This window comes from Lissotriton helveticus, chromosome 9, assembly GCF_964261635.1.
Source record: "Lissotriton helveticus chromosome 9, aLisHel1.1, whole genome shotgun sequence".
Taxonomy (NCBI): Eukaryota; Metazoa; Chordata; class Amphibia; order Caudata; family Salamandridae; genus Lissotriton; species Lissotriton helveticus.
Genome location: NC_136070.1, coordinates 954,847,185 through 954,874,311, shown reverse-complemented (window position 1 = coordinate 954,874,311; position 27,127 = coordinate 954,847,185). Strand labels below are relative to the sequence as shown.

The 27,127-nt window shown below is 43.4% G+C and overlaps 1 protein-coding gene across 1 annotated transcript in view; it reads left to right on the top strand.

Annotated features, from left to right (window-relative positions):
• TCTA (T cell leukemia translocation altered) overlaps positions 1-25,215 on the top strand; it is a 36,655-nt gene extending 11,440 nt beyond the window's left edge. Inside the window, exons 2-3 of the mRNA XM_078661219.1 lie at positions 6,098-6,152; positions 23,291-25,215. Coding sequence (XP_078517345.1) covers positions 6,098-6,152; positions 23,291-23,333 — 98 coding nt within the window. The 3' untranslated portion in view covers positions 23,334-25,215. The remainder of the gene's footprint in view (positions 1-6,097; positions 6,153-23,290) is intronic.
• Positions 25,216-27,127: the final 1,912 nt, after the last annotated feature.

Genomic DNA, 27,127 nt, shown 5'->3' with positions numbered 1-27,127 from the left:
TCTGTTTTATCCGGATTAAGTTTTTTTTTTTTTTTATATATTTTTATTAATTATAACACAAGAGTAGAAATGTACATTTCGGGTATCATTGGTATAACATATTACAGTGGCGAACGGGCAGATGAAATAAAGAAATCCAATCCAATTGTAGGCCTCTGGAAAGCATCAATACCAGCCAAAGCTGGGTCAAAACAATACAAGACAAATAATCATAAGCAAACATTATCAGAATCTGCCCACCAAGGATACAGGATATAAAATTAGACACTCGACACCCGAATATGCATAACAACAGGCTCAGGAGAATATGCCACATCTCTTGTGGAGAGGGGAAAAGGGAAAAGATAGGTCATAGAACAAAAGAAAGGAAAAAAAAAAAAAAAACCACCCTGCACCCCTGCGGATGGCTACGACCTAACCCCACTAGCAGTGTGCCTGTCGCCCCCTAAACTACACCCCAAGTTAGGGAAAAGACGGAGGAGGAATATCTTACGACCCAATGCGGGCTCCCGGACTCCCCTCCCCCCCGCCGCGAACAGATGTTCCCCACCATGGTACTAAGAGAGGTAAAGCAGACTTATAAGCAAACTGATGGAGAAATCACCAGGCGAGAAAATACCATCCCGCCCAGCCCCAGACATAACAGAGGCAGCAAATCCCATTGTCGAACACAGTCAGTACACCAAAGCCAAAAAGAAGAATCCCATATGGCCCTCACTCCCACCGATACCACCCAGCAGTGTCAAAGGAAGTCTCTGTACAGAATTAAAACAGTCAAGTTCAACCCTGGCCTCTACGATCCATCACACAAACCCTCTCCAATAGGACCAGCACAATAGCAAAGGAGTCAGAACGTTGTAGAAAGGGGAGAAGATCTATATAGCATGAAAGGGTCAGAAGAGTCAATTCTCGAAGTCTATCAGGGATACGAAAGCCAATCCAATGAATATCGATGGAGGTCCCCAGAAACGAAGAAAGAAAAAAGTCCTGTGAGGGCGATGACTTTGCCGAGTTTGCTGGCTGGTTAGGGGCTCCAGTCGCGGGCCGCTGTAGTTGCGCAGATATAATAGGCGTCAGATTAGAACGATGCTCGGGGTTCTCCTCCCGGATAAAATCAAACTTTGCGGGGGTCACCATATGGTGCGGGTCTGACTCTGGGCTAGGGTCCGGTCTCGAACAAACAGTCTCGATGCGTACGGTTAGGTTGTGTAGAGCAGCCTCCATTTGCCAGTGAAGAGCCCCGATGGCGGCCATGACGGTCCCCAGCGTCCGTCTACACGCCGTCCGATCCATCTCCGCTTAATCGATGACAAAGCAGGTCATCAACCCCGGAGGTCGGCTACTCCGGGGAAACCAACTGGAGTAGGGTGGGCGAAGTCGACTGGCGACTGTCAGGCTGTGTGCTCGTTACACCGCTGCCGAGAGCGGGGGCCCCCCCGCGGACCCCGAGGGCTGCAGCAGGGTCCCAGGAACCGGACCCCCACTCACCACGGCATCCACGTCTCGTCGCTGTCTAGCGAATATACGCAGGGACTCGAGACAACCACCAGGATCGAGAATTTGTGTCACTCCAATGAGACCGGACCCTGCCAGGTACCCGCGGCCGATGTTGTTCAACTGAAACCCGGCTGGGTCAGTACTCGAGGCCCCGGCTCACAGTCTGGAGAAGGCCCGAAAATGACAGACGGTGTAACTTCGTCAAAAAAGGTGATAAAGACTCCGGGATTGCGTTCCTGGACTCAGTGACGATTCGGACACACGGGAGTCTGGCGGGAGGTCAGGATTAAGTTCAGGATATATCCACCAGCGACGGAGGTCGACGGAGCCGGGAGCTTATGCGGCCATCTTGGTTGCTAGCGTAGCTCCTCCCCCCGGATTAAGTTTTAACTGATTGATGTTCATCCAGTCTCGGATAAATAACATGACGGACTGGAAACTGCCAACTCCTGAAGGGGTGGATAGATCAAAAATGAGTTGTAGGTCATCTGCATAGTTGTATACAGTGACCTCCATGTTCTGTAAAGCAAACACCAGTGGAAAGATATAAAGATTAAATAATAACGGGGAAAGAGCGGACCCCTGGGGAACACCACAGTTGACATTACACAGAGGAGCCGAGAAGGTGCCTAGGTGGACTGTCTGAGTGCGGTCCATCAGGAAGGACTCGACCCAAGCTAATGCCGGTCCCCCTATCCCCGCTGCCCTGACACGTGACAGAAGAATGTCATGGTCCACAGTGTCAAAGGCGGCGGATAAGTCCAGGAGGACCAGAATCTTGGGGGTGTTGGCGTCGAGTCCCTCCCTAAGTTGGTCCATGACCGAGATCACCACCTTCTCGGTTGAGTGTCGTGGACGGAACCCAGCTTGACACGGGGCCAGGTAATTGCTGTCCTCTATAAAGGAGCTCAGCACCTGAGAAACATGCGCCTCAGCTACCTTTCCCAAATAGGGGAGCAAGGATATGGGACAGTAGTTGACTAAGGAAGAAGGATCAGCCCCGGGCTTTTTTAAAATGGGGATAATGGTGGCAGATTTGAATGCAGTGGGGACTAGGCCATTGGAGAAAGTGTCATTTAAGACAGTGAGGGCGGGAACAGGACAGGCCAGGAACACCTGGGCCAGAATGCGAGCCGGGCAAGTGTCAGATGGAGACCCTGATTTTACGCACTTGAGGAGCGGAAAGAGGGACTCACTAGTTAGCTCCGGGATATGAGTAAGGCACTGGGTGTTCTGTGGTGAAGAGCAGTCTAATGAAGGGTTTGAATGTAATGTAACAAAAAGCTTCAATACTAAACCTAATCTGCATTGTGTGCAGGCTTTGTCCCGATGAGACAATCTGGGAAGAAGCAGTGGATTTTCGTGTGATTGTAGTTCCCGTCTCTGTACCAAGGATTCTAGCATTCAGAAATGGCTGCTTTTACCACTACACCTGCCAATTCCCATCCCAAGACCCTCACTGACGAGCATTGTTTATTGCCTTATCTACACTGCCTGGCTTTTCACAAGCAAATACCACTCCTTTCTCCTTCCTGCATCCAAAGTAAATTACTGGACTGTGGGTGCTCACTGATGAACTGCTGGTACTGACAGACTAGTAGTGATTATTTACCTTCACTGGCAACGTGCAACCAATCCCCTCTGAATTGGGATGCCTCATTGATGGACAGATATAGCACCGTTTTTTTTTCTCGTTTTTTTCCAAATAAACGTTATTGAGTTTGTTAGATAGCAAAATATTCATGACGCTCTTGTGAACATTAATGAAAAGCATAAAATGGCCAGACAGAAGGTCATTCCAGGATGTACATTAATAACACTGTCTTCAAGATTCAAGTGATACAGCACATAATAAGTCAACACAACACAGTAGCACATTGTTGATGGTTGTACTGACCAGCATTTGGCAACAATTGCTTTGTTACCATGCATGAAAATGAAAGTGTTGAGATCATAAGGCTGAACCACAAACCCTAACAATTTAAATCCCTAGCAGAACCACGATCCGGTAATGATAGTTTAGAGAGAGTTTCCCAGGAAACTGTGGTCCATGGAAACTGAGATCCAGTGGGAACATGGGATGGTGGCAGGGTCCCATAAGGCATGCAGTGCCTGATGTGGTACCTTTTCTGGAGAAGATATGATGGAGGCATCGTCCTCTGATAATTTTTTTGGGGCAGAGGTGGAGGTGTTTTCTGGACGTAGGTTGCCTACGGTAAAGGGAGGTAATGGCTGCAAAGCCCAAACAGCATTTGTTACTCCTACGGCAGGACATAGATAAGTAAGGTAGAACTCCTTCTCGATCTTTTGACCTCTTCTGAAGGGAGATGGTGAACAAAGGGATGTCTATAAGCTAAAATATGCTTTTCTAGGGTTAGGTGATCAAATCAGCATGATCAATGGAACCTGCTCTGGATACAAGGTGATTTTTAGCACAGCTCTCTCCTTGAGAAATGGCTGCAAGTCGACAAATTGGGGCAGTAACAAATGAATACAAATAACTGAAATAAGATATTCTATATGTCCACACATAGATTCGAATCCATTTGCGAAGAAAAGTCAATTTTATATGGTTTAAGTGAAAATGCTTTTCAATAGAGAGGTCAAAGTGCAATATAGAATAAGGTATACTTGCTTCCGGCAGTAATTATTTAAGAAGAATTCTACAGTTGGAGTTCCAAACTCGTTTAAGTAGTTTCCAGTGTTGGATAGCTGATTTAAGAAACTTAAGAAACTCGGTATTGCTTGATTCTTTTCTAATCATCATCAAAGGAAACCACACAAGAGCTCTTTTATTCCTTTTTGAAGCGTTAATGTGTATAAAGGCATACATATATGTTTATTGATTGCAGTAAATAATGATCACAAAAGATTCCAAATAAGACTGTTATGGTAGAGAACTATTTCAACATGTGAGTCTTTTGTTGAAGTAGTAGCAGTGTGTGGCCGACCAGTTGATAGCTTCCTGCATCAGGTAATGTTATCTCCAGTGAGAGGGCTGCCACCTTACTGCTGTCTTCAAGCGCTTACTTCCCTATTCATTCCATCACTGCTTTTAAACTTTGAAATAGACACACGTCCATATCCTAGCCAAAAGTATCCATTCAGCTTAAAACTTGCTTATATTGGCAATTAAAGGAAGTCCAGTTGATTTCACATGTTCCTGGTCATGCTCTCAAACCAGGCAATGAAAAGACACTGGATACACTTTGGTTCATAAGTTAACAGGCCAGGCTGGTTTTAATAAATCATGACCAAACACAGTTCATTAATTGTCCTACCAAAATCAAATGATCTGAGAAGGTTTCTGAGGGCTCTTTACTCTCCCAAGAGTCAACTCAATGGATAGCAACTTGTTAAGGTACTGAACACAGAGAAGTTGTTTGCTGATGGAAAGGCAGCAACTGTCATATAATTCTACTGTTTATTTCTGATGCAGGTTTCAACTGGCTATTAAAAAATGTGATGGGAAGTTTGTACATTTAGTGATTTATGTCCTGATATCTTTTAGTAAGATACAAAATAGTTTGAGTATACACCACCTACTCCCAAATTCACATTTCCACATTTTCTCATTCTAACCACATTGCAGCCTGCCTCTTATCTGTTTGCTTTTAAAATTTGAACATTGAATCATTTTGGTAGACAAAAAAGGAAAGGACCTTTTCACACTTATTTTAGAGTGGATATTTTAGAGGTGTAGGAAGCAGCAGTAAGAATGACCCCGATGTATAACATGTATATTTTGTGCCAAAATATACATACAGACCAAAACATTTGACCAAATTTAGGACTCCCATTATCTTTGTCTCCAGTTTCCTTATTCACTTTTTTTTTTGCACCAGCTTGCATTAAAGTGCGTTGGGGACAGACATTTTTATTGAATTTCACTTTGTTACACTGCAATTTGGAGTTTATTCCATGATGTGGTTCTGGCTATGCTTTATTGTACAGCACTGAAAGTATCCCAAAAATGTTAAAAAAAATTATACAGTTTGATAGATCACACAGTTTAAGCACTTTTCTAATACTGTTAGCACTTTAAAAATATCCGACTAAATGATGCAAGGAAGAAGAACCCATTCTTTACTAAAAAAGCTGTTTTAATCTGTATACTACCAAGTTCAGGAAAGTGACGGATTCTGAAGTTCTTAGGCTGCTGCAGTATTCTGTGACCTGATTAGCACAGTTGCCCTTGTAGATATGGACTACTATGCGCCAATCATAATACCGCATTTTGGTATTGTATTGCTGTCTGACTTACAATATTGGTTGAATTGTTAATTGTTTAGTGCAGGTAAGTTTGCTTTACGGAGGTGACATTAAGATGAACAGTATCTTACCTAATTAGTGTTGTTCGTTCTTGAGCTAGTGGATTAATTGGTAATGAAAAATAGTTTTTTAGAAAAAAGGTTGAGCTGAAAGGTTCATAGTGAGATGTGTGTGTTCTGAATGGCTGGAGAAACTTCTCTTCAAAATGTGATCTGAGCTTGGAATGAATTTGCAACTATCCCTTGCCCTGGCAGCCATTCCATTTCAGCAACATCTCCCAGTCAGCACCAGTGGTTTTGTGCTAACCTTTCTTCCTTTATATTTCCAGGTATGGGGGGACAGAATGGAGGGACGCCTGACTATACGACAAACTTTCCTATATGGTGAGCTGCATTGGATGCATTTCAAATTGACTACCTATGTGGCAGAATTGTGTGATGACTGACAACGTTTTTTTTTTTTTACATTCTAATGTTAATTCATAATAAAATCATTGCTGTTTTGTGTCATCTTTAAATTTGTTTTGCTTCTTTCAACTAAGGCTATTACATAAAGGCAGTGTTGCTTAGAAGGTTCGTACAACCGTGTAAATCCTCTTGTTCATAGAGTAGACATGAGACCGGATTTACCAAACCTCTTACTGGAAACGTCAAAATCTTCCTGCTTATGCCACACTTATTTCATTTATTTATTTATTTTCTACCACAGTTTTGGCCTTATTCCAGAATATGGTAATTGACAGTTTTTTGCCACTATAAAACAGAATTTGCTCTAGTCCTGTAGTCAGCTGATCTGAATATGTTTAGGCTACATCTCAAATCTCTTGCATTGTAGAGAAAGATATTTAGCGAAACCCATGTGCTAAGTGCTCGATATCAAGACTGTGCATCTTTATTAGACATTCATCAATACTTAATGCTTCCTCAGACTACCAGTTTTCTAAATGTTCAGCACTTTCAAAGACTGTGCCCATCTTCTCAGCCCAAGATATGTGAAGTGTTTGGACCACCTATAGTGCCATTCAGAATGCAATGTCCTCATACCCAGAAGATTGAATTTCTTTTATCCTTGTCACAAACCTTGGCCAGCTACATGATTATGATTAAATCTAGGCTCCAGAAGCTATATTCATTAATTATTTGGGCATAGGGCGAATTAAGAATTAATGTATGGCAAATACACCTCTATTCAAACTCCAAATGGTGGTGGACGACGTTAGATTTGAGCTCCCCAAGACAGCAAAGAACACATTGCTATTGTACATGCCTCCAAGTCACCAAAGCACACCAATATCTCACCTAACGTCAGTAAAGAAGCATTTCATAGAGACCTATTAAAACTCAAGCACTTGCGTTGGTTCAGACTGCTCAGAGTCCGTGCTCTAAAGAGCTGAACCCTCTGACAACCTCTTTTGAATATATTGTAGAAGTTGTTCAGAAAAGCAGTGCTTCGTCCACCCATTATTTCTGTTATAATGAAATGGAAATTTCCTGGCAAACTTTTCTTTAGGAATCTCAAAAAGCTAAAAAAGAGAAATAAAAAAAAAAAGTGAGCGCTCTGACCGGGTGTATGCCGAAAATTCGTCAACAAAAATGCTGGTAATTTAAGAAAATATATAATTGAAAAATATATTAAAAAGTTATACCTTAGAAAAAAATATATTCTATTCTTTAAAATCTTGACATTTATAATTAATATAACATTTAAACATGAATACAAAAAATTAATTGATTTAAAGATATGAATGCAAAATAATGAATACAAACATTATTCTAAAGTAACTTTTAAAACTAATATATATTTAGTAAAAGTATTTTGAAAATTTCAGATTAAGTTGCACTTCAAGGGTTGAGATTATAAAATATCTTTAAAATAAACATATTCAATAATTATAAAACCAATTTAATTTAATAAAATTAAATTAAAATTATACTTACATTTAAAATATTTTCAATTAAAACCCTTCTCACCACACTACCATAAAAAACTGACAATCAATAAAAAAAGATAAATTATTACATTAAAAATAAAATACAACAAATAACATTAGTACAGTTTATAAATACAAATTATATAATACAATTAAAAATGAATTAATTGATTGGCCAGTTAAAAATCAACAAATAGCTACAATTGCAATTAATTAGCATGATTGTCAATTAGAATAAGTTGAGTAAAAATTAATTAAAAATAATAATTTATATATTTAAAAATGACCCGTTATCCCATACAAATACAACAGCCAGCTACTAAATTAACAATGTCTACATAAATAAAAAAGAATTACATTTATTTAAAAATATATGAAATATCCAAAAACGAATGAAACATACATATTATTACAATACCAATAACTTCTAATACATTATATGTATCAAATGAATTAAAACAATGTTTTAAAACAACGATATTTAAAAAAAAAAAAACATATTGTATACTTAATTTAAAAAATAATAATTTTAAACACCTAAAAGCACAATGTTTTTACTTTCTGTATTCTGTCCTACAAAATTCTTTACATCACATTATTTTTGTCTCCCAAACTTTTTTAAACCAGGTGTCTCCAACCAGTCATGGCGAGCCAACAGTAGCTCCCAGATACATTCTGAGTAGCTCACAGGCTTGAGTTAATTCCTAAATAAGCACATGGTCATATTTTCTTTTTAGAGTTAAGGGAAGGCTGTGTTTATTATACATTATTATCATCAGCCTGTGGATAGCAGGGCCTGATAATGAGCAGTGCTTAGTCCGATTTATTACCCAGGCTGGGTCACAGAGTTAAACAACTGAAGCACTGAGGTATTTAGCTCTTAAATGAAAGTGATTTTTGCTCAGTATTGGAGCTGTGAACAAACTGATGTTTCTGAATGCTTTAAAATGGAAGAAAATAAAAATGGGAAGTTACCTTAATGATTAAGTTAACTCTTCATTTTAATTTTCTCCCATTTCAAAGTGTCACATTTTCAAAGAGAAAGCCCCTTACTCCCAGTGGCCAATAGACACTGTGAAACAAGTACAACTGAAAAATACTGGTATTTTTAAAAATGAAAGAAATTTAAAGTGCAGATTTTTTTTCCAAATTATGAATTTGCTGAACCTTTTTCTGCACTTTAAATTTCTCCAATTAAAAAAAAAATTATTGTATGTTTGTGTTATACACGGCAAAAGATATGTCCTGTGCTACAAGTACATACAACACAGGCTCTGTTACCCATACAGATATATTCCATTCATACGCACACATGTTCATTCATCCCCAAAGACAGCGCTCGCTGACACACATGGCAGCCCTGTCATAGTGCCCTTGGTCAAAGTATTCTGTTCAAACTATAGTTTCTGGCTCTAGAGACATTAGGCTCAAAGTCAATGAAGCTTGGCATCAGGCTGTCTGGTAACAATGCACAAGTTGTTTCAGTAGCTCACAATGATTTTCACTGATCAGAAGTAGCTCTCACTACAGAAAAGGTTGTTGGAGACCCCAGTTTTAATCATTATTTTGTCGGACTACCCTCTGATCATCAACTGGCAGATTGTTAGCACACTGAACTGTAACGTTTTCCTGCTATGGAACCTTGGCATAAAAATACCTGTAACTTGCTTAAAAGTGGGAGCAGTGGCAGCTGTAAACAAAAAAAATGCAAATATGCTCTGTTGAAAATAAGTTGCTTCCTGATCAATCTCCAAACTCATTTGCTCTTTGTCAAGAAAGTGGTGAACTTGATATTCTGACTCCTGCTTTAAACATGCGCTGTCCAGGCTCGAAGTTATGAGTCAGAGGGATACGTAGTGTGGCAAGATGGTTGAGAAATGTCCCAATGTGTTGGATACCTACATTAAACAAGTAAGATTCAATACAAGTTATTGCTCCACGTCCAGAGTATACCTCCTAAGCTTGTTTTTAGTTATCTCTAAAAATGTATTTGAAAGTTATTACACAGTCACCAACGCATCATTCTTGGATATGTTTAACATGAAATTGTTTTTTTACAAAGCATATATGAACGTTTCCACCAGGCTGTAATTAAGGTTGCATTTAATCATCAGATGCTCCTGTCCACTCACCTCCACATATTTTAACCACAGACTTTATTGTGGGACCCCTCTTCCTTTGACTAGCTGGTGACTGATTATGTTTATGCCCACCTGAGAGTTTCTCTTTCTTTTAGTTTTGTCTCAGACTAGGTTGTTTCCACCTATTATTTGGTTGTCCTTTACATTTCACAGTGGAGCTTGAATAGATGCACTATTTAACTGCTAAGTCACCTCTTTTTCAAATGTCAATACATTACTTTCAGTTCATAGACAGAAAATGTAATATAGTCGGTGCTTTATTTGTAGAAGAACAGGTGTTTGTGCCCAAAAGTTTACTCAGAAACGTAGTCAACGCTGACAAATGTCGGGATTGTCTAATCCCAAAGCTGCATAGTCTTGATTCCAGCTCACACTTCTTTATAACACCACAATACACATTTGACCCTTTTATTTTACTCTTATATTCTTTTTCATCCCTCCTTTCTCCTATTGTGACTGTTTTTATTTCCTTCCTCTTGTGTTTTTCTCTCTTTTTCTTCTGTGTCAAAGTCTGATGAAGAAAAGTACCCTTCCTCAAAAATGTGTGGATGTACCCCACCCGCACTGCTAGCTCAATTAAGAACTAAATACAGTTCTCAAAATATGTTTTTTACACCCGGCACAAGGAGTATTTTACATTCTATAATCTGGTCTGCTGTGGGTTGGGACCTATTTTTAAACTTTTTTAAATGGGCTTGTGTTAAACTGGCCGAGTGACTTCTTGTGAAACTTGTGTTCAGTTTGAGAAATTCAGCCAACTTCTCAACAGTAGCAATCTTGAATCAAGAGGTTGTCAAGTTACAGCTTTAAACACCTGTGAAATAACAAACAATTTCTTGTATAAGAGGCAGGTGCTGAGAAAGTATATTTGTTCCCAGAACTTGGCGTAGGCATATGAAACCTGTTTAGTTAAGATGTCAAACATCATACAAATTATCTTGAAGGACGTTGTCTTTTATCTATAAAGTGCTAAGTAAACCTTTCCGACAGCACATTTTTTTTAACAAAACCCATGTAGCATGTAAGAGCTGTTAAAAGGTTAGGCAGGTGATCTCATTACAAGAATCCTCTGACCAAGGCCTCCACGTGATACCCTCTGCCCTCAGAGTCCTCTTCTGCCAAGGTACGCGCAATGTTGATGCTCCTGTCCTAAAGCCGGATTGGTAGACTGGTAGTATTCCATCCTCATTAGCCTAGTTTTGTAGGAGCAAATTTGCATATTCCTTTTGCCTCGAGGGCTATCATCCTGTAGTTGGTTGGATCTCTGGTGTCACTTTTTTATGGATTGGTTGTAGTAGGGATCCTTTCCAGGCTGCAGGGACTGTTGAGTTAGTCATACAAAACTTGTATAACGGGATGAGTATTGTTGCCCAGAATGCGTAGTCCTCTTGGAAAAGTAGTCCAGGGAGGCCGTTGGGCCCTGGACTCCGTTGCTTCTGATGTTCTTTAGTATTATTAGCACACGGTTGTACACATCAAGAGGTTCGCTTGTTTCTTCTGTGGTTATCTGATTTACCAGGTTTTTGTTACCAGTGACATTGTGCGGGCTAGTGCTCATGAGTGGTCGTTGATGGTTTAGAGGGGTGTTGTGAGAAGTGTTGCAGTAGAGTGTTTTCACATGGTTAAAAGAAACACAAGGAGATGATGGACGTAGCGCTGAAACTTTTCAGACCCTCACCGCCAGTCACAGATCTGGGTTGAATCCATCATCGTTCTTTAGCTCACTTTGCCACCCCAGTTCAGACATGGCCATATGCAAATCAGTCTGACCCTGTGCCTCATGGGAACAGTCCACCCCGAACTGCCAAGCCAGCTCTTCACTGGAACGGAAACAAGCATCCTGGGACCGGTTTCTGGCAAACAGCCGTCATCAGCCAGGCTAGCTTGAATCCAGTGACAAAGTGGCATGGTTAATCCATGTGTGACTCCGTTTCGCCGGTCGTGACAGTGCCGAAACAGCCTGTTGATGTATAGCCGAAATTCTGCTTGGGATAAAAAGACTATGGATATGCAGCCATTGGGAGTCTTTTTGTTGCCTTTTGAAGTTTCATATGTTTCTCCTGTGCGTGTTTTAGCATCCTATTTCATCTCTCGCCCGCTTGTGGTTGCGGTTGGCTTGTCTCAGTACCTTCTTGCATAATTAGATTATTTTACATCGTAGCTTGGGTTGGCAGCACACCCTTTCTTTGAATTCTGGCTGTTGATTAGGTTTTGAGCCTTGCAATAGGCAGTACTGCTCTGGGACCAGTTTTGCTAATTTCGCTGGTGTATTCCTATCAGCGTAGTCGCCGTTGAGTGCAGGCTAATTGTTTTTCCAGGCTGTCAGGTGAGGTGAGTTGATTTTATTCCATTTCACTCGGCTTAGGAGCGTATGCATTTCCTCCCCGTTAGGTGCACCCAGGGGGGTAGTGTGCTTAAGAGTAACTGTTTGCAGAGAAATAGCTGTGAACAATGTGAGGTGGTCGCTGGTTTGCTGTACTGACTCTTGAAATTCCACCTCCTGTTCTTGGAGGCAGTTGCTCATAAAAATATGATCCAAAGTTGATTGGGGTGTTCCCTGGCAATCTCTAGCCATGACAAGATTTGAAACTTGTACCTCTTGTGCGGACCTTAGACTATAGGTGTTTAAAAATTTATTGAGCAAGTTGCCAGCGTGGTCCCTAGGTCGGGAGTCATCTGCTTATGATCCCAAGTTGTGAGTGTTGTAGTCGCCGACCATTATTATCCCGCAGTTTGGGTAATTGCTGAGCAGTACTTCCAGGTTGTCAACCAGTTCCCTCATCTTGCCTTATCTCGGGCTGTCTTTGCAGTTAAAATAAATGTTCAAGAGTAGGATTGTTACGGGGGACCCGTTCAGTTTCAGGCCTTGCAAGTGTTGTGTTTGGGCCATGCCCGTACTTAATGGGGATTTGACTGATGTTATGGAGATACCCAAGTTTACATATATAGATAGGCCCCCTGATGGCCTTCCAAATGCATTGTGCCTTTTTTGCTGGGTGTTGGAATTCCTCGAATCCTGGTATGACCGGGGAGGGGGGAGCAAGTAGCCAGGTTTCTTGTAGACACAGCAGGTCCCCATTCTGTAAACATTCAATGGCGTCCCTGTTCAGTAGCGTGGTTTTCAGCCCGAACACGTTCCATAAGATTATTTTTATGATCTTGTTTGTTCCACTTGCAGGCCCGTTGAGTCTCTTTGAGCTAGGAGCAATTTGATTGCTGACCTATTAGGGTTGTTGCTGTTCCGTCCTGGTCGTAAGTGTACAACTCTGCTTTATCCCCTTCAGTGATTTTATACCCTGTTGCAGCACAGGTAGATGACAAATGTATTCTCAGGTTGGAGAATGATGTAGGACAGGCGACTTCGATAGTGCCTCTTAGAATGGACTTTCGCTGTGGCTGTGTTTTCCTGTTGCTGTATCTGCCTGTTAGCATGTGTGGGTTTTTCCCTCTTCGGGTTCATGTGCTTTAATCTCCCATTTTGCGAATTGAGCCTTGTCTGTCATGATCATTTGGGCTATTGTGCTAGTTTTCCATGTTGTTATTGACGATTCTCTTGTTGTGTTGCTGTTCAAAGCCTTTAATTGCTCAGTGTGTGTGTCCACAATCGGGATGCTCAGTGTCTGTTTTTATCCAATCTGCTCCTGTGGGCCCACTCCAAGTTGTTTCCTGCACAAATTCTCTCCCCTCTTCTTCCATTTAACATCCTCTTGCTTCAAAACCTACAGGAGTAAGTCTGAGATGAGTTTACATGCATGAACTTCACATTTATTAAACACCACTCAATACAAGCGTCGATAAAGCCGTTACGTCTAACTTCTTTTTTAATATATACATGAAAGCAGATCCGACCATTGCTCAGATGGCGCCCTGGGTGTGGGCGGAGATTATTTAGCGCCCTTGCTGATGGTTATGAACTAAATGAGGCAGCAGGGGTTTGGTCCCTTTTGTGTTCACAGGTCATTACCTGGATGAGCAGGGACCTGGCCCTTGAACACATACCTCCCCATACCCTCCCCTGCGCACCTACATCTCCGATAGCTTTGCTGCCTCACGCAGGTGATGGTTTTGTAGTGTGCCTGCAGGGGTTAGAGGGTGAAGGGAGGGCAAGAAAAGGGGCTAAAGGTGTGTGAAAAACTTCGCTGCAGTAGGATAATGAAGGACTGAATCCACTTTAGACTGGCGAATTGGACAGAAACAAACTGGCAGGGACAAGCACAAAGCTGGAGTAAGAGGAGAAGGGAGCCTCTGTTGGCATAACCTTAATGCACACAGCTCCATGCGCCCCCAGAAAATTGGCGGCCTGGGCCCAGCTCGCCCACACTATAGGCCGGCCCTTCATGAAGGTCTTTGTTGGTGGATTTTTGGATGTGTGAATGCGAGAGAGGGATTTAGTGGGTAGTTAGATGCACACCGTGGTGAGTAATAATAATAATAATAATAATAAAGCTTTATTCGATTTTTGTAAGATTAAAAAATCATAAAAGCAGCATCATCAAAAAATCAATACATAATGTACACAAATATAGCATTACATTTAAGAGGAAATTAGCTGTGAATGCAATTGAATTATGAACCCCAGCCTCAAAGTTCCATAGTGTAACATGTTATTCATGCGGTTTATCCCTGTCAGCTGTAAAAATACATAAAATTGTCCCTATAGGTGGGAGCACTCAGGAGTTGCAATATTTGTACAATGATTCAAATCTATTGGGAACGGAGAAACTAGTACCACCAGATACATGAACCCCCCTCCCAGTAGATGATGGTACTCTACTGTTGGTCTTAACAGGGGGATATTTGGCGTACATGGATAAAAGTCAAGTAGATCCCAAGTGCGTATTGGGCCATCTCCTTCTTGAGGCGGGCAGGATCTTAAGTATGGGACGATGTTCCGGTTCCTGAATTTAACCAGTACCAAGTCCCCGGGAATGTTTTTTGGTAGTGAGCCCAGCCAGCCCACCCTTCTCACACTCAGGATTCCGCCATCCTGATCCGGTGATAGGGGTCTGTTTTTTCCCAACCAGAATATAACCTTGTCCAATAAGTCCTGCTGTCTTTCGGCTTTTCCCATCGCGAGTGCAGGTACTCCTGAAAGGACGGACACATATGGCGCGGCTTCTGGGGGAAGGTGTATGTATGGTGGTTTGCGTGCTGTTTTAACCCCTGAGGACCTTGATGAAGCAGGTTTGAAGGGGGCTTTGGAAGCGGTTGGGTCTGGGATTTTAGGTGGTTGTAATGTGGCTTGAACGTTTTTGTGATTGGAAGTTGACTTGGCTGTTTCCAAGGTAGTAAATGGCTGGGAACGATTCAATGTTACTGAGTTATTGTTAGGTGTCAGAATGGGCGTGATTTTATTCTCTAGACCTGAGAGCCTTTCCCCTATGGAATTAATTTTTTCTACTAGTGGGGAAATGATGGTTTTAACAAGTTGCTCGATCTGGATCAATAGAGACAACTGGGGGTAGAGTATTGAATCGTCCAGTTTGTCTGCAGTCTCCAGGATGATAGGGAGATTATTGGCAGGTGATGTGGGGTTTACGCATGGTTTATGGAGTTTAGAATGATTCCCTTCGGCATTGTCCTCATCATGCTTTCTTTTAATGGGTAATGGCCGAGGGAGGACTGAGACTTGGGTGTTGTCTTTCTTAAGTAAAAAGGGAGATTCCCGTATACTGGCTTTAGTACTTGCAGTGCTGGTGCTTTTAGCAAGAGAGGGTGATTCCACTGTGACGTATTTAGTATGGCATAAACTATTTAGTTCTTCCCACAGAAACAGGTTTTGCACTCCTGGGGGAGTTTGTCGGGGAGATTGCGTACTAATTGGAGAGTAACGAGGAGAATTGTTGTCGGTCTCAAGGACAGTAAGCAATGGGCATGTGCTAATCGTGTGATGCTTTGGTACCCCTTGACCTGGGCCCCTCTGCACAGCTAAGCTTGTTCCCCCCCTTGCATGGCATGTTTAGGATGGGAATTAGTTGAACTACAGAAATAGTTAAATAATAGGTGGATACACTCTACCTCCTCTCTCAGTGGGGTCGAAAGGAAGGGGCCTGTCCTGTCCCCCTCGGTCCACGGAGGGCCACAGAGGGCCCGCCCTTTGCCCCGGCTTAGCCCCGCGCTTTGACCCGCGGGACCGGAACAGGTCCTCAATGAATAGGTCAAGGAGGCGGGGCCGGCTGGGGAAGAGTACCAGCTGTTGGCAATGTCAGGGAATGCTGGTACTCGCAGTCCCTGGCCGCCGCACCCGCCGAGATTCCCACAACAAACTGAAGGCAGCAAAGAGTCTCCTGGTGGGCAGTACAATCCTCCGGTCCACCCGCTGGTCCCAGGCACGGAAACCTCGAGCCGCGAGTCGCTCCCGTGAAGCGGGGCGGCGAGAGGTATTTTCAAGGCAGCAAGTAGGAGGCGGGGCTGGCTGGGGAAGAGTACCAGCTGTTGGCAATGTCAGGGAATGCTGGTACTCGCAGTCCCTGGCCGCCGCACCCGCCGAGATTCCCACAACAAACTGAAGGCAGCAAAGAGTCTCCTGGTGGGCAGTACAATCCTCCGGTCCACCCGCTGGTCCCAGGCACGGAAACCTCGCGCCGCGAGTCGCGGGGGCGGCGAGAGGTATTTTCAAGGCAGCAAGTAGGAGGCGGGGCCGGCTGGGGAAGAGTACCAGCTGTTGGCAATGTCAGGGAATGCTGGTACTCGCAGTCCCTGGCCGCCGCACCCGCCGAGATTCCCACAACAAACTGAAGGCAGCAAAGAGTCTCCTGGTGGGCAGTACAATCCTCCGGTCCACCCGCTGGTCCCAGGCACGGAAACCTCGAGCCGCGAGTCTCACCCGCGAAGCGGGGGCGGTAAGAGGTATTTTGAAGGCAGCAAGTAGGAGGCGGGCCGGCTGGGGAAGAGTACCAGCTGTTGGCAATTTCAGGGAATGCTGGTACTCGCAGTCCCTGGCCGCCGCACCCGCCGAGATTCCCACAACAAACTGAAGGCAGCAAAGAGTCTCCTGGTGGGCAGTACAATCCTCCGGTCCACCCGCTGGTCCCAGGCACGGAAACCTCGAGCCGCGAGTCGCTCCCGCAAAGCGGGGGCGGCGAGAGGTATTTTCAAGGCAGCAAGTAGGAGGCGGGGCCGGCTGGGGAAGAGTACCAGCTGTTGGCAATGTCAGGGAATGCTGGTACTCTCAGTCCCTGGCTGCCGCACCCGCCGAGATTCCCACAACAAACTGAAGGCAGCAAAGAGTCTCCTGGTGGGCAGTACAATCCTCCGGTCCACCTGCTGGTCCCAGGCACGGAAACCTCGAGCCGCGAGTCGCTCCCGCGAAGCGGGGGCGGCGAGAGGTATTTTCAAGGCAGCAAGTAGGAGGCGGGGCCGGCTGGGGAAGAGTACCAGCTGTTGGCAATGTCAGGGAATGCTGGTACTCTCAGTCCCTGGCCGCCGCACCCGCCGAGATTCCCACAACAAACTGAAGGCAGCAAAGAGTCTCCTGGTGGGCAGTACAATCCTCCGGTCCACCCGCTGGTCCCAGGCACGGAAACCGCGAGTTGCACCCGCGAAGTAAGGGTGGCGAGAGGTATTTTCAAGGCAGCAAGTAGGAGGCGGGGCCGGCTGGGGAAGAGTACCAGCTGTTGGCAATGTCAGGGAATGCTGGTACTCGCAGTCCCTGGCCGCCGCACCCGCCGAGATTCCCACAACAAACTGAAGGCAGCAAAGAGTCTCCTGGTGGGCAGTACAATCCTCCGGTCCACCCGCTGGTCCCAGGCACGGAAACCTCGAGCCGCGAGTCGCTCCCGCGAAGCGGCGAGAGGTATTTTCAAGGCAGCAAGTAGGAGGCGGGGCCGGCTGGGCCGGCTGGGGAAGAGTACCAGCTGTTGGCAATGTCAGGGAATGCTGGTACTCGCAGTCCCTGGCCGCCGCACCCGCCGAGATTCCCACAACAAACTGAAGGCAGCAAAGAGTCTCCTGGTGGGCAGTACAATCCTCCGGTCCACCCGCTGGTCCCAGGCACGGAAACCTCGAGCCGCGATGAGTAAATCCATTAGTGAATGACACACAGAACCAGACTGATCTACCTACCCACCAGTGGTGGTCCAGAGGCGCTTATCGTCACAATGGTAGCGCTTAGGCCTGCCAGGTTGATTTTGCCTGCTTGGAATTGAAGGGCGGAAGATCCTGCCCCATTTGTAATAGTATTCATTGCGTAACTCGATGGGTCCCATTACTTGCTAATTTTCAGTATGTGCTTAAATTCCCCATCAGTCAATAATTTAGTCCATGTTCACATTTGCAGCAGCAGCTCTGTATTCCTTTGTGCATGTTGGATTTGCACCATCGCTCATCCTAAATGCATGCTTAGATTTGCAGTACCCTGGATTGTCCTTAGTAAGTGCTATTTGCCTCATTACATTGTAATGTTTTGTGCGTGTTTTTTTATTCACCGTCCCTAATACTCAAAAACTCAGATTTGCACCATTGTTCAGAAGTCAGGGGTGCATGGCTTGATTTGCACCATCAATCAGAAATCTCGATTACACACTCAGACTGCAGCTCTTTGGTACAGGCTCAGATTTTGGCCATCACTCACCAGTAATGCGTAGAACAACAAGAATTGCAGGCCTTGCTCTCTATTGCCTTCTCATTCTTTTTCTGCCCATTCTGCTTGAACCACCCCCATTTGTACCGCTTTGTTCGCCATAAGTTGGCAGGGTATGCTCAGACGTGAGTCCCTTGCTCACTTTGCCACTGGATTCAAGCAAGCCTGGCTGAAGACGGCTGAAATGCCAGAAACCAGTCATAGGAAGCTTGTTTCCGGTCCAGGGAAGGCATGGCTTGGCAGTTTGGGCTGGACTGTTCCCATGAGGCACAGGGTCAGACTGATTTGCATATGGCCATGTCTGAACTGGGGTGGCAGAGTGGGCTAAAGAACGGTGATGGATTAAACCCAGATCCATTGACTGGGTGTGAGTGTTTGATTGGTTCAGATGTTCCTTCCATCACCACCCCCTATTGTACCGCTTTGTTCGCCATAAATTGCCAGGGTATGCTCAGACGGGAGTCCCTTGCTCACTTTGCCAGTGGATTCAAGCAAGCCTGGCTGAAGACGGCTGAAATGCCAGAAACCGGTCCAAGGAAGCTTGTTTCCGGTCCAGGGAAGGCATTGCTTGGCAGTTCGGGCTGGACTGTTCCCATGAGGCACAGGGTCAGACTGATTTGCATATGGCCATGTCTGAACTGGAGTGGCAGAGTGGGCTAAAGAACGGTGATGGATTAAACCCAGATCTTTTGACTCGGTGTGAGTGTTTGATTGGTTCAGATGCTCCGTCCATCACCACCCCCTTTTGTACCACTGAATACTAAAAATGGCAGGGACTCTTGATCAGGTGAAGTACAGCTGGATGCTGTGGGCATCCGAGTGGATTCTGATTTCCCATTGCTTGTATTTCCTGGAACAGTACAACGTGCATCTGTTCAACTGAGGTAAAAAACCCTACAGCAAACTGCATCTTCTAGCCAAAGTCCGACAAACCCATACATCTGGAATCTGAGTTATTTTTCACCACAGCAGAGAAAACGGGCATCCTGGAACATATGGCTCACTGTGGCAGCTCCTCCGCTAAGGCGGAGGAGCATCGCACCACACGAAAAAGAACACAATAATAACAATGCTATTATCATTTTATTTTTCACTATTGTCATGCGCTTGAAAGGTGCAGGTGGGGGTGTGCTGGCCACAGAGCAGGGGGGGAGTGAAGAGCATTCTCTAAAGTGTGCTTGACTGTTTGGCCACAGCCAAACAGCCATGCGCACTTTGCGTGCTCCTCACTAGGGTGCTACACAGTCTGGTGAGGAACATGCCCAGGCTCCCATTCCCCATCTGAGCGTGGCACCACAGCGCTCAGACCAAACTCAGCATTGTGATTGGCTTAGGGGAGGGAGCCTGGCGGCGTAATGTGGACGAAGAGGACGCAGGAGAGCTGGCCACCTAGAAGGTACGTTTTTTATTAATATTTATTTTTTCCCTCTCTTTTTTGTTGTTTTTTTTAAAACCCCTTCCGTCCCCCGCCAGGCTCACCATTACTCCCCGGTAGCAGCCGCTACTGATGGCTCATCGAGGAATGCCACCCCTGGCTGCACCGGTCCTCTTCTCGTCCTTCCCACACTAGGCGGAGGAGCCCCTTTTGGATACAAATAAATTGTATTGCTCATGCAAGTTTAGCTGCAATTCAGTCACAATATACCGAGGTGCTGCTATTTCCCCACAGTGTTTCTATAGTGCTCGAATACTCAACTATAAAAGGCGGCACACTTGACTGTCTTGGAAGCATTATACAGAGACGCATTCTCACCCAGAGCAGACCTTTAACCTACAGCACCCTTTGAAATAGCTGAATTGAAACTGGGATGTGCAGCAGCTGAGCTGTACGTTCCTTTAAGGCTGGTGAATGTTCAGTAAATACTCAAATGCACACCTATGATATGAGGCTGAAGCCAAGGTGACTAGTAGAAACCTTTTAATGTAAGGTAGAGGGTATTTTTTTTACTTATAATGCATGGCCACATATTCTTGGGGTCTTGCTCCTTGATATGAAAAAGATAATATACTTGCAGATGTGAAGAATAAAAGCGGAATTGCAAGTGTGAAATGTAACACACCAAAAAGCAGTTGGTAATTAGTTGCAAAAATATCAAAATTAGTTTAATGTAAATCAGATTAAACATCTAGCCCAGAATGAGCTATAACATGCTGAGTAATTCTCGTTCCTTTAATAAACTAAGTGCAAAAATGGACACGTTGCCATAAATCTGGCTTTTCTACTGATCAAGGTTCATTTTTAGAAAAGAAGATCATAAGAACGAAAGGACAGTTCTTGTTTTTGTAATTTAAATTGCAGTTGCAATGCTCTGCGACCAGCCTTTCACTTTGACTGGTGACTTTAGTAGCATGCACTGTAATGTTACAATTCAACTTAAAAAAATAATGAACTGCCACTTAAGTTTTTTTAGACATGCACCTAGAGATATCACAACTCGACTTTAATGAGACAATTTGTTGTACTGGGATAGCAGGAGTCCGTGTATTACATTGCAGTTACATACCTGAGACATCCATCACATGCATTCTGGCCACAAATATCTCAACCATGCCTAAAGCATGCCAGTCGTGGGTACCATCATTCCAAGGATGCCCTTATGTCCAGGATTGGGTCCACAATGTAAAGGGTGTCCATACTGTGCCTAGAAAGCCTTCTGTTGTGCCAGTTGAAATCATTTCATCAGAGATTGGCGCCATAGGGCCAATTATTTACAGTACGAGGGTTCCATTAATGCCTAGAATGTCCACAGTATTGAAAGAATGGCCACCATTATACCATGGCTGTCCTTATGCCAGAGTTGAGTTCCACATCACAGTGTATGGTCAGCATCATGGGTGGTCACCAGGGCTTTAAGTGGGCCGGGTCCTTGTATTGTCGGCATCGTGGGTGGTCACCAGGGCTTTAAGTGGGCCGGGTCCTGCCGATGCTCAGCACCGGCAGTTCTTTAAAGCAGGTGCCAGAGGGTCCCTATCAGGCTCTCCATTTTCACATTCAGGGTGGAAAAAAAAGCTTAACTCATTCGTCGCTGCTTTTGATGTAGCTTCAAAGAGACTCATTTTTTAGTATTATGTAGCGCAAACTTGGAGTAAACACGAGCACCAGTTACAAAACACAAGCAGAAATTCATGTTTTGAATAACCGAATGTTGAGCCGACATGAGGCGCAAACCTTTTTTCTCGGCTCAAAGGTCGGCTGCTCCTGCCTTGCACCACAACCCTGCCCCCAAGAACGGAAGCATTTTCAATATTATAAACAACGAAGTCATAGTTGTTGCCTATTTATATCTTATGCAATTTACAAACATTGACAAAGCCAATAGTCCTGGCTTGTTGTAGGTGTAATGTTACTTGTGTTAAATAGCTGCATAAATGGACAGAAACAGCAAAATACTAGTGGGGCAGCACACTATGTTAAGTACAGATTTTTAGCGTAAGTGTTTGAGGCCACGCCCTTAAATACATCAAACCCCCCCTCCCCAGTTTTTTCATCCCCCTTAAAGCCCTGGTGGTCACCTTCATGCCAAAGACAGCCAACATTATGGCAATAAAGACGTGTCTACTGCCATTACATGACGGACCACAAAATGCAAAAAATAATTATTGTCCCAGGGATATCCATGGTATGATAAGAAAGGCAACAATTTTGTTAATGGTACCCACAATAAACCTCATAGTGACATGGCCAACGTGATGCGGAAAGTGGGCAACAGCATGGCAAGGATGCCCGAAATGGCTGCTGTATGCCAGCATTTGTCGTCATAACATTGTCCAAGCTTTCTAAGGGAGCCAACATTGTGCACATGCTCTGTTTTCCTCACTTTCCAGTGCATCCGCCACACACACACAGCCAGAAACAAGCCCTCCAGTGTTGGTTAAATCAAAAGTGTATGATTGCCCTCTGTTCTCTTTTCTGTCAAAGGTTATTGTAAATAGGCAAAATCTGCACCTAGGGGAAAAAGCTGCACCCTGTGCAGTTACTCCCCCGAGTCAATGCGCCCAGCCCACGATCTGGAGTGTTCTGCTGAGGAGAGGTGAAGGTTCTGGCTTTGGGCATCTTCTCGGCCTGACAGAATTTTCCACATTCTGAATGATTACGTATAGGCAGGTAGCTGCTTCTGCCATTCAGAGACGCCTTCTTGGCTACTATATATGTCAACATTCTTTTGATATAGTCGTTCTATAATATTTATTTATAATATCTATAATTGGGCTAGGTTCATCTGCTCGAAGACACTGTTTCCTACGTCCATTGTGGCAGCATTTGTTTCTGCTCCTCTTTACCTCAGACTGTGACCCCCTTCATTGCCCGCTTATACCTGTTTTATTGTATTACCCTCCATGGTGAAATTGTCTGTGAATCTGCGATTAATCCTGTTTTTTTTTCCTTTTACTCCTACTTGATGACAATTTTGTATTTATGTCCTTCCTTCCATCCTATTGTAAAGCTCTCTGATATCCCTCGGGATCTTCTTCGCGCTATATGAAACTTTATAAATAAATACATTTATCATCTGGTATTTGTTTGACCATTGCGTATATTGTATTTCTTTGTTGACTCTACTTGTAAGCTATCTCTGATGTGTAGTGCTTAGTTCAATATAAGTATTAAAAACAAAACATACTACTACATTATTTTCAACCTAATGAACTTAAATTAGTCTCTAGTTGTTTTCAGGTACAGCACTGTGTATTCATGAGAATGCTCTTGCTAGCTTCCACTCTAGAACTCTCCTTCAGAGTGTCACTCTTACCCTGCATTTCATTCAGACTTCTAGCTTGTAGTGGGACCAATAGATCTTTGCAGTCTCCCTTTCAAGGTTGTTGATTGAAAACAAGACCAACTGCTGATTTGTTTTTCTGTTTCAACAGGGAAACTTCAAGCACTGATTCTTCAAAACGCCATCGAGAATGAGCCGCTGGTGGTCAACCGACTCCTATTGGGCTACACTACACTGGAAGGTGGTCTCTTCACCATCTTCATCGCCTCTACAACCCATGACATGAGGCCAAGACATGAGCACTGCAGAGGACATGCGACCGGCCTTGTTTATGTTCAGAGATAGTTTTTGTGTATGGTTGGACAGGCGAAATAGGCTTGGAGCCTCAGATGCTGTATTTTGTGCATGCTTAGAGGGCAGTATCCTGTCGCCCTCTTTAGTTGCTGCTTCAAAGTAGTACTGGATGTAGGAACCAGAAGAAGACAGATGTATGCCTCAATGGAGACCGACCTGTTGCAAGAAACGGATCCAAAGAAGAATTTGGAATCCCTTCAGGCTTGCCATGGAGATTTCACAATTATCCAGTTCTGGAAGTCCAGCATAGTTGGAGCACAGTCTACAGTACAATAAAATTACTTCATTTACCACATGTTAGATTTTGTGTGAATGATGGAGGTGTACAGTGCCAGCGACACTAAAGTTAGTCTCAGTACTTCTGATTGGATCAAAAAACAGGCTGCTTGATTTAAAAAAAGAAAAAAACAGGCTAGTCACAGTATTTTGAAAATAATTGCCTTTAGTTCACTAATACAAATTCTTGTAACTCTTTACTAGACTTAATAATGAATTTTACAATGACCACATGGTTTCTAACAGAGATGCAGTTTCCTGAAATGAATTGCCTGAGACCCACCCAGCCAGCTTGATAACCAGCCCTCATTGCTGTCTTATGAATAGATCCATCAGAGCAAGTAATGCTGACGCCCAGCAAGTTTGCCTTTGGGCGGTGAGCCCCAAAACACTCTCTGCACCTCCATTGTATGCAAGATTCCGCATTAAAAGGTTTTATTTTTTATTTTTATTAACTTTTCAATCCGTCCATGTAGCTAATTTTGAGACCCTACAGGTTTGTGCTTACCAGAGTAGGTGGATAATATTAAGCGCCTTTTCAGGATTCCAATCAAATGTTCTACTTGATAAGGGTTATTGAAGAAAATCGTTTAAAAAACGAATTTCATCATTTCCTTTATGAGAGCGTATAGTAGTTTGAGCATTAGCAAGATCCTAAAAAAGAATCCATTTACACTTTAGTGTAAAAGTAATAAAAAAAATCATCTTAAACAAATTATGCATTACTTACCATCCCATTTCTCACGGTACACTCCCTCAACAACCACAGTTCTGTTTAACAATTGAGCTATGTACCTTTAAATAAACAGAGCTTGCTCTGGCTAACTTTTCCAAAGTTTTTGAGTAGAAAAATCTGTTTTTAAATTGAATTTTTGTGCAAATCTCCAGGCACTTAGTGTTTTGCATAGCTGCTATAGTGCACAGTGCATGGGACTTTAATCCTCACCTCTAACTCTAGAATGTATGAGTAAAGCACAGGCTTGAGGATAACTACAGAAGGACTGCAAAATATTGGTGTAAATACACATTGTTCTAAAGTTCTCACTCGATAAATGATTCCTACATCCCACAACATGAGGGTAAACATTTACTGAGTTTGTCTCTTTCACCCAATCCAAAAGAGTGACTGTTCAGAAGGGAGCTTAGATTTCACTTTGCCCCACATTGTTACCACAAGGTTGCTGGTAGCCGCTTAGAATGAAAATTGTTCAGAATTTGTTTCCCCACTTCAATTAATTATTTAGTAGACCCTGCTAGAAAACATGGTGCCCCCCCCATCAACAGGCTGCTTTACTACTCCACGTCGATCCCTCATTTGAACGTGTGCCTTTGGATCTGCCTTATAGACAGTGTCTGTCCCCTCGTTTACTACTAAGTGCGAGTCAGAATGATTGTATGTATAGTTTTGATGTGGATTGTAATCTATTAAATGCTATTGTAAATGCAGCGTCCCGAGTGTCGTTATTCGAAGCTTCATGTTCATCCCCAGATGATACATTCTCATTCAATAAAAGTAAGATGGTTGTGTGTATGAAAATCTCTCATGTGTCAATATCATCCACCCTGTTCTAAATAAATGTGTTATCTCATGGACTGGAGAGATCATATATATACCTCCAGTCAGTACCACATTGATGGCAAAAGACTGCATTATAAACCAACTTTGAATTCCACCCAGGTGCAAGTAAACAGCACTAATCTACTTCGCCATACTCCTGAAACCTTCTAGTGTAATACAGAGTAAACCTTCATTCAGACTGTGGTGATGTCTGTAAATTCTGCTTCCAGGACGAAGAAAGTTACTTACCTGAAATGGTAGTTCTCCATCGTGGCTATCGTCCTTCTGTCGATAACCAGAACTCATGGAAAAAGAAAGTACATTTTTTTAGCATACAGAAAACCTTACTAGAAGTGCATTTTACATAAAGTAGAATGATGTTATCAGAAGTACTGTTGATTGTGCTAGAATGTATTCTTCACTATACACCCTTCTCTTAAATTGACTGGGTAGGGGTGGGTCTTGAGGAAGATGAGCAAGATACCGATGAAACAAACCTATCATTAAGCGTATTTGATTTTTTTTTCCCTTCCTATCATGGGATACCCGTTGCATTCCTAAACGTTTTCAATAGAATACTTAGTATCACTATAAACTTTGGCAGAAGGTACCTTGTGTCCCTGGAAGACCTGACCTACCTGGGATAATATCTACAGGTATCGATCGAGCAATCCTCCAAGTTGTTACTTTAAAAATGCTCCCAGAGGCATGTTCATCAAGAGTGCTGCCATTGCAACTTTACTCAAACAGGAAGACCAGTCAAAGACAATTTGCCATTAAGTAGCATAACCTTATAAATAAGATTGTTCACATAGATGTGGGCCACTTTGAGCCACCATATCAATTTACACTATAATCCTCAAACCATTTTTTAGATATTTTCAATTGTTTATTCACCGCAGTCCATGTAAAAATATAATTATCTTTACACGTCCAGAGTGTGTAAGAACTTCTCACAGGATAAAGCCCAACAGGGACTAGAATTTGCAAAGCCAATAGGTTTTGCCTTGAAAAGCTGATTTGATAGTGGTTATTTTTTAAGGTACGTATATGTTGCAAAAATAAAAAGAAAGATAAAAGGGCCACAGCCTAAAGATGGTGACCATTTTCTTGTAAATAAAAATGTTATTGAAAAGATAATGAATCATTGCATATATTAATATAAGAGTACGAGTGCTTCATAGCAGGCATGTGATATAAGCACAGGTATACAAACCCTTTTCAGTAATATTGCATGTCACAGGAAATTAAGATTCTTACTGGTGCAAAGAAAAGGTACTGTTGGCTTTTAAGAACTGTAATCTAAAAACCTAGTTTAAACAAAGATAACTAATAAAGGATAACCCATGGAAGAAAAGAGCGATTGGCTCCAATACTGGCATTGAAGTGTACTTCTTTCTAAGTGGATGTGGAAGAGGCTTTTTCTGACCGTGCAAAAGAGAGGAAAATGCTGAGATTGGTTGATCGGTTGCCACCTGGTATATGCTCTAATTACCAGAGCCAAATGTGAATGATGATTGACCAGACGGATGGATGTGGAGGGCTAGCCCAAAGTCCCTCTAAATCAGTGGTCGAAGTGGGTGGGATCGGAGGGACACGACTGCCCATTCTTTTTAGGTCTCACCCGAGCCAGTGCATGCGCTGCTCTGGCGAGGCTTTATCTGACCGTGCAAAAGAGAGGAAAATGCTGAGATTGGCTGATCGGTTGCCACCTGGTATATGCTCTAATTAACAGAGCCAAATGTGAATGATGATTGACCAGACTCACCCGAGCCAGTGCATGCGCTGCTCTGGCGAGGC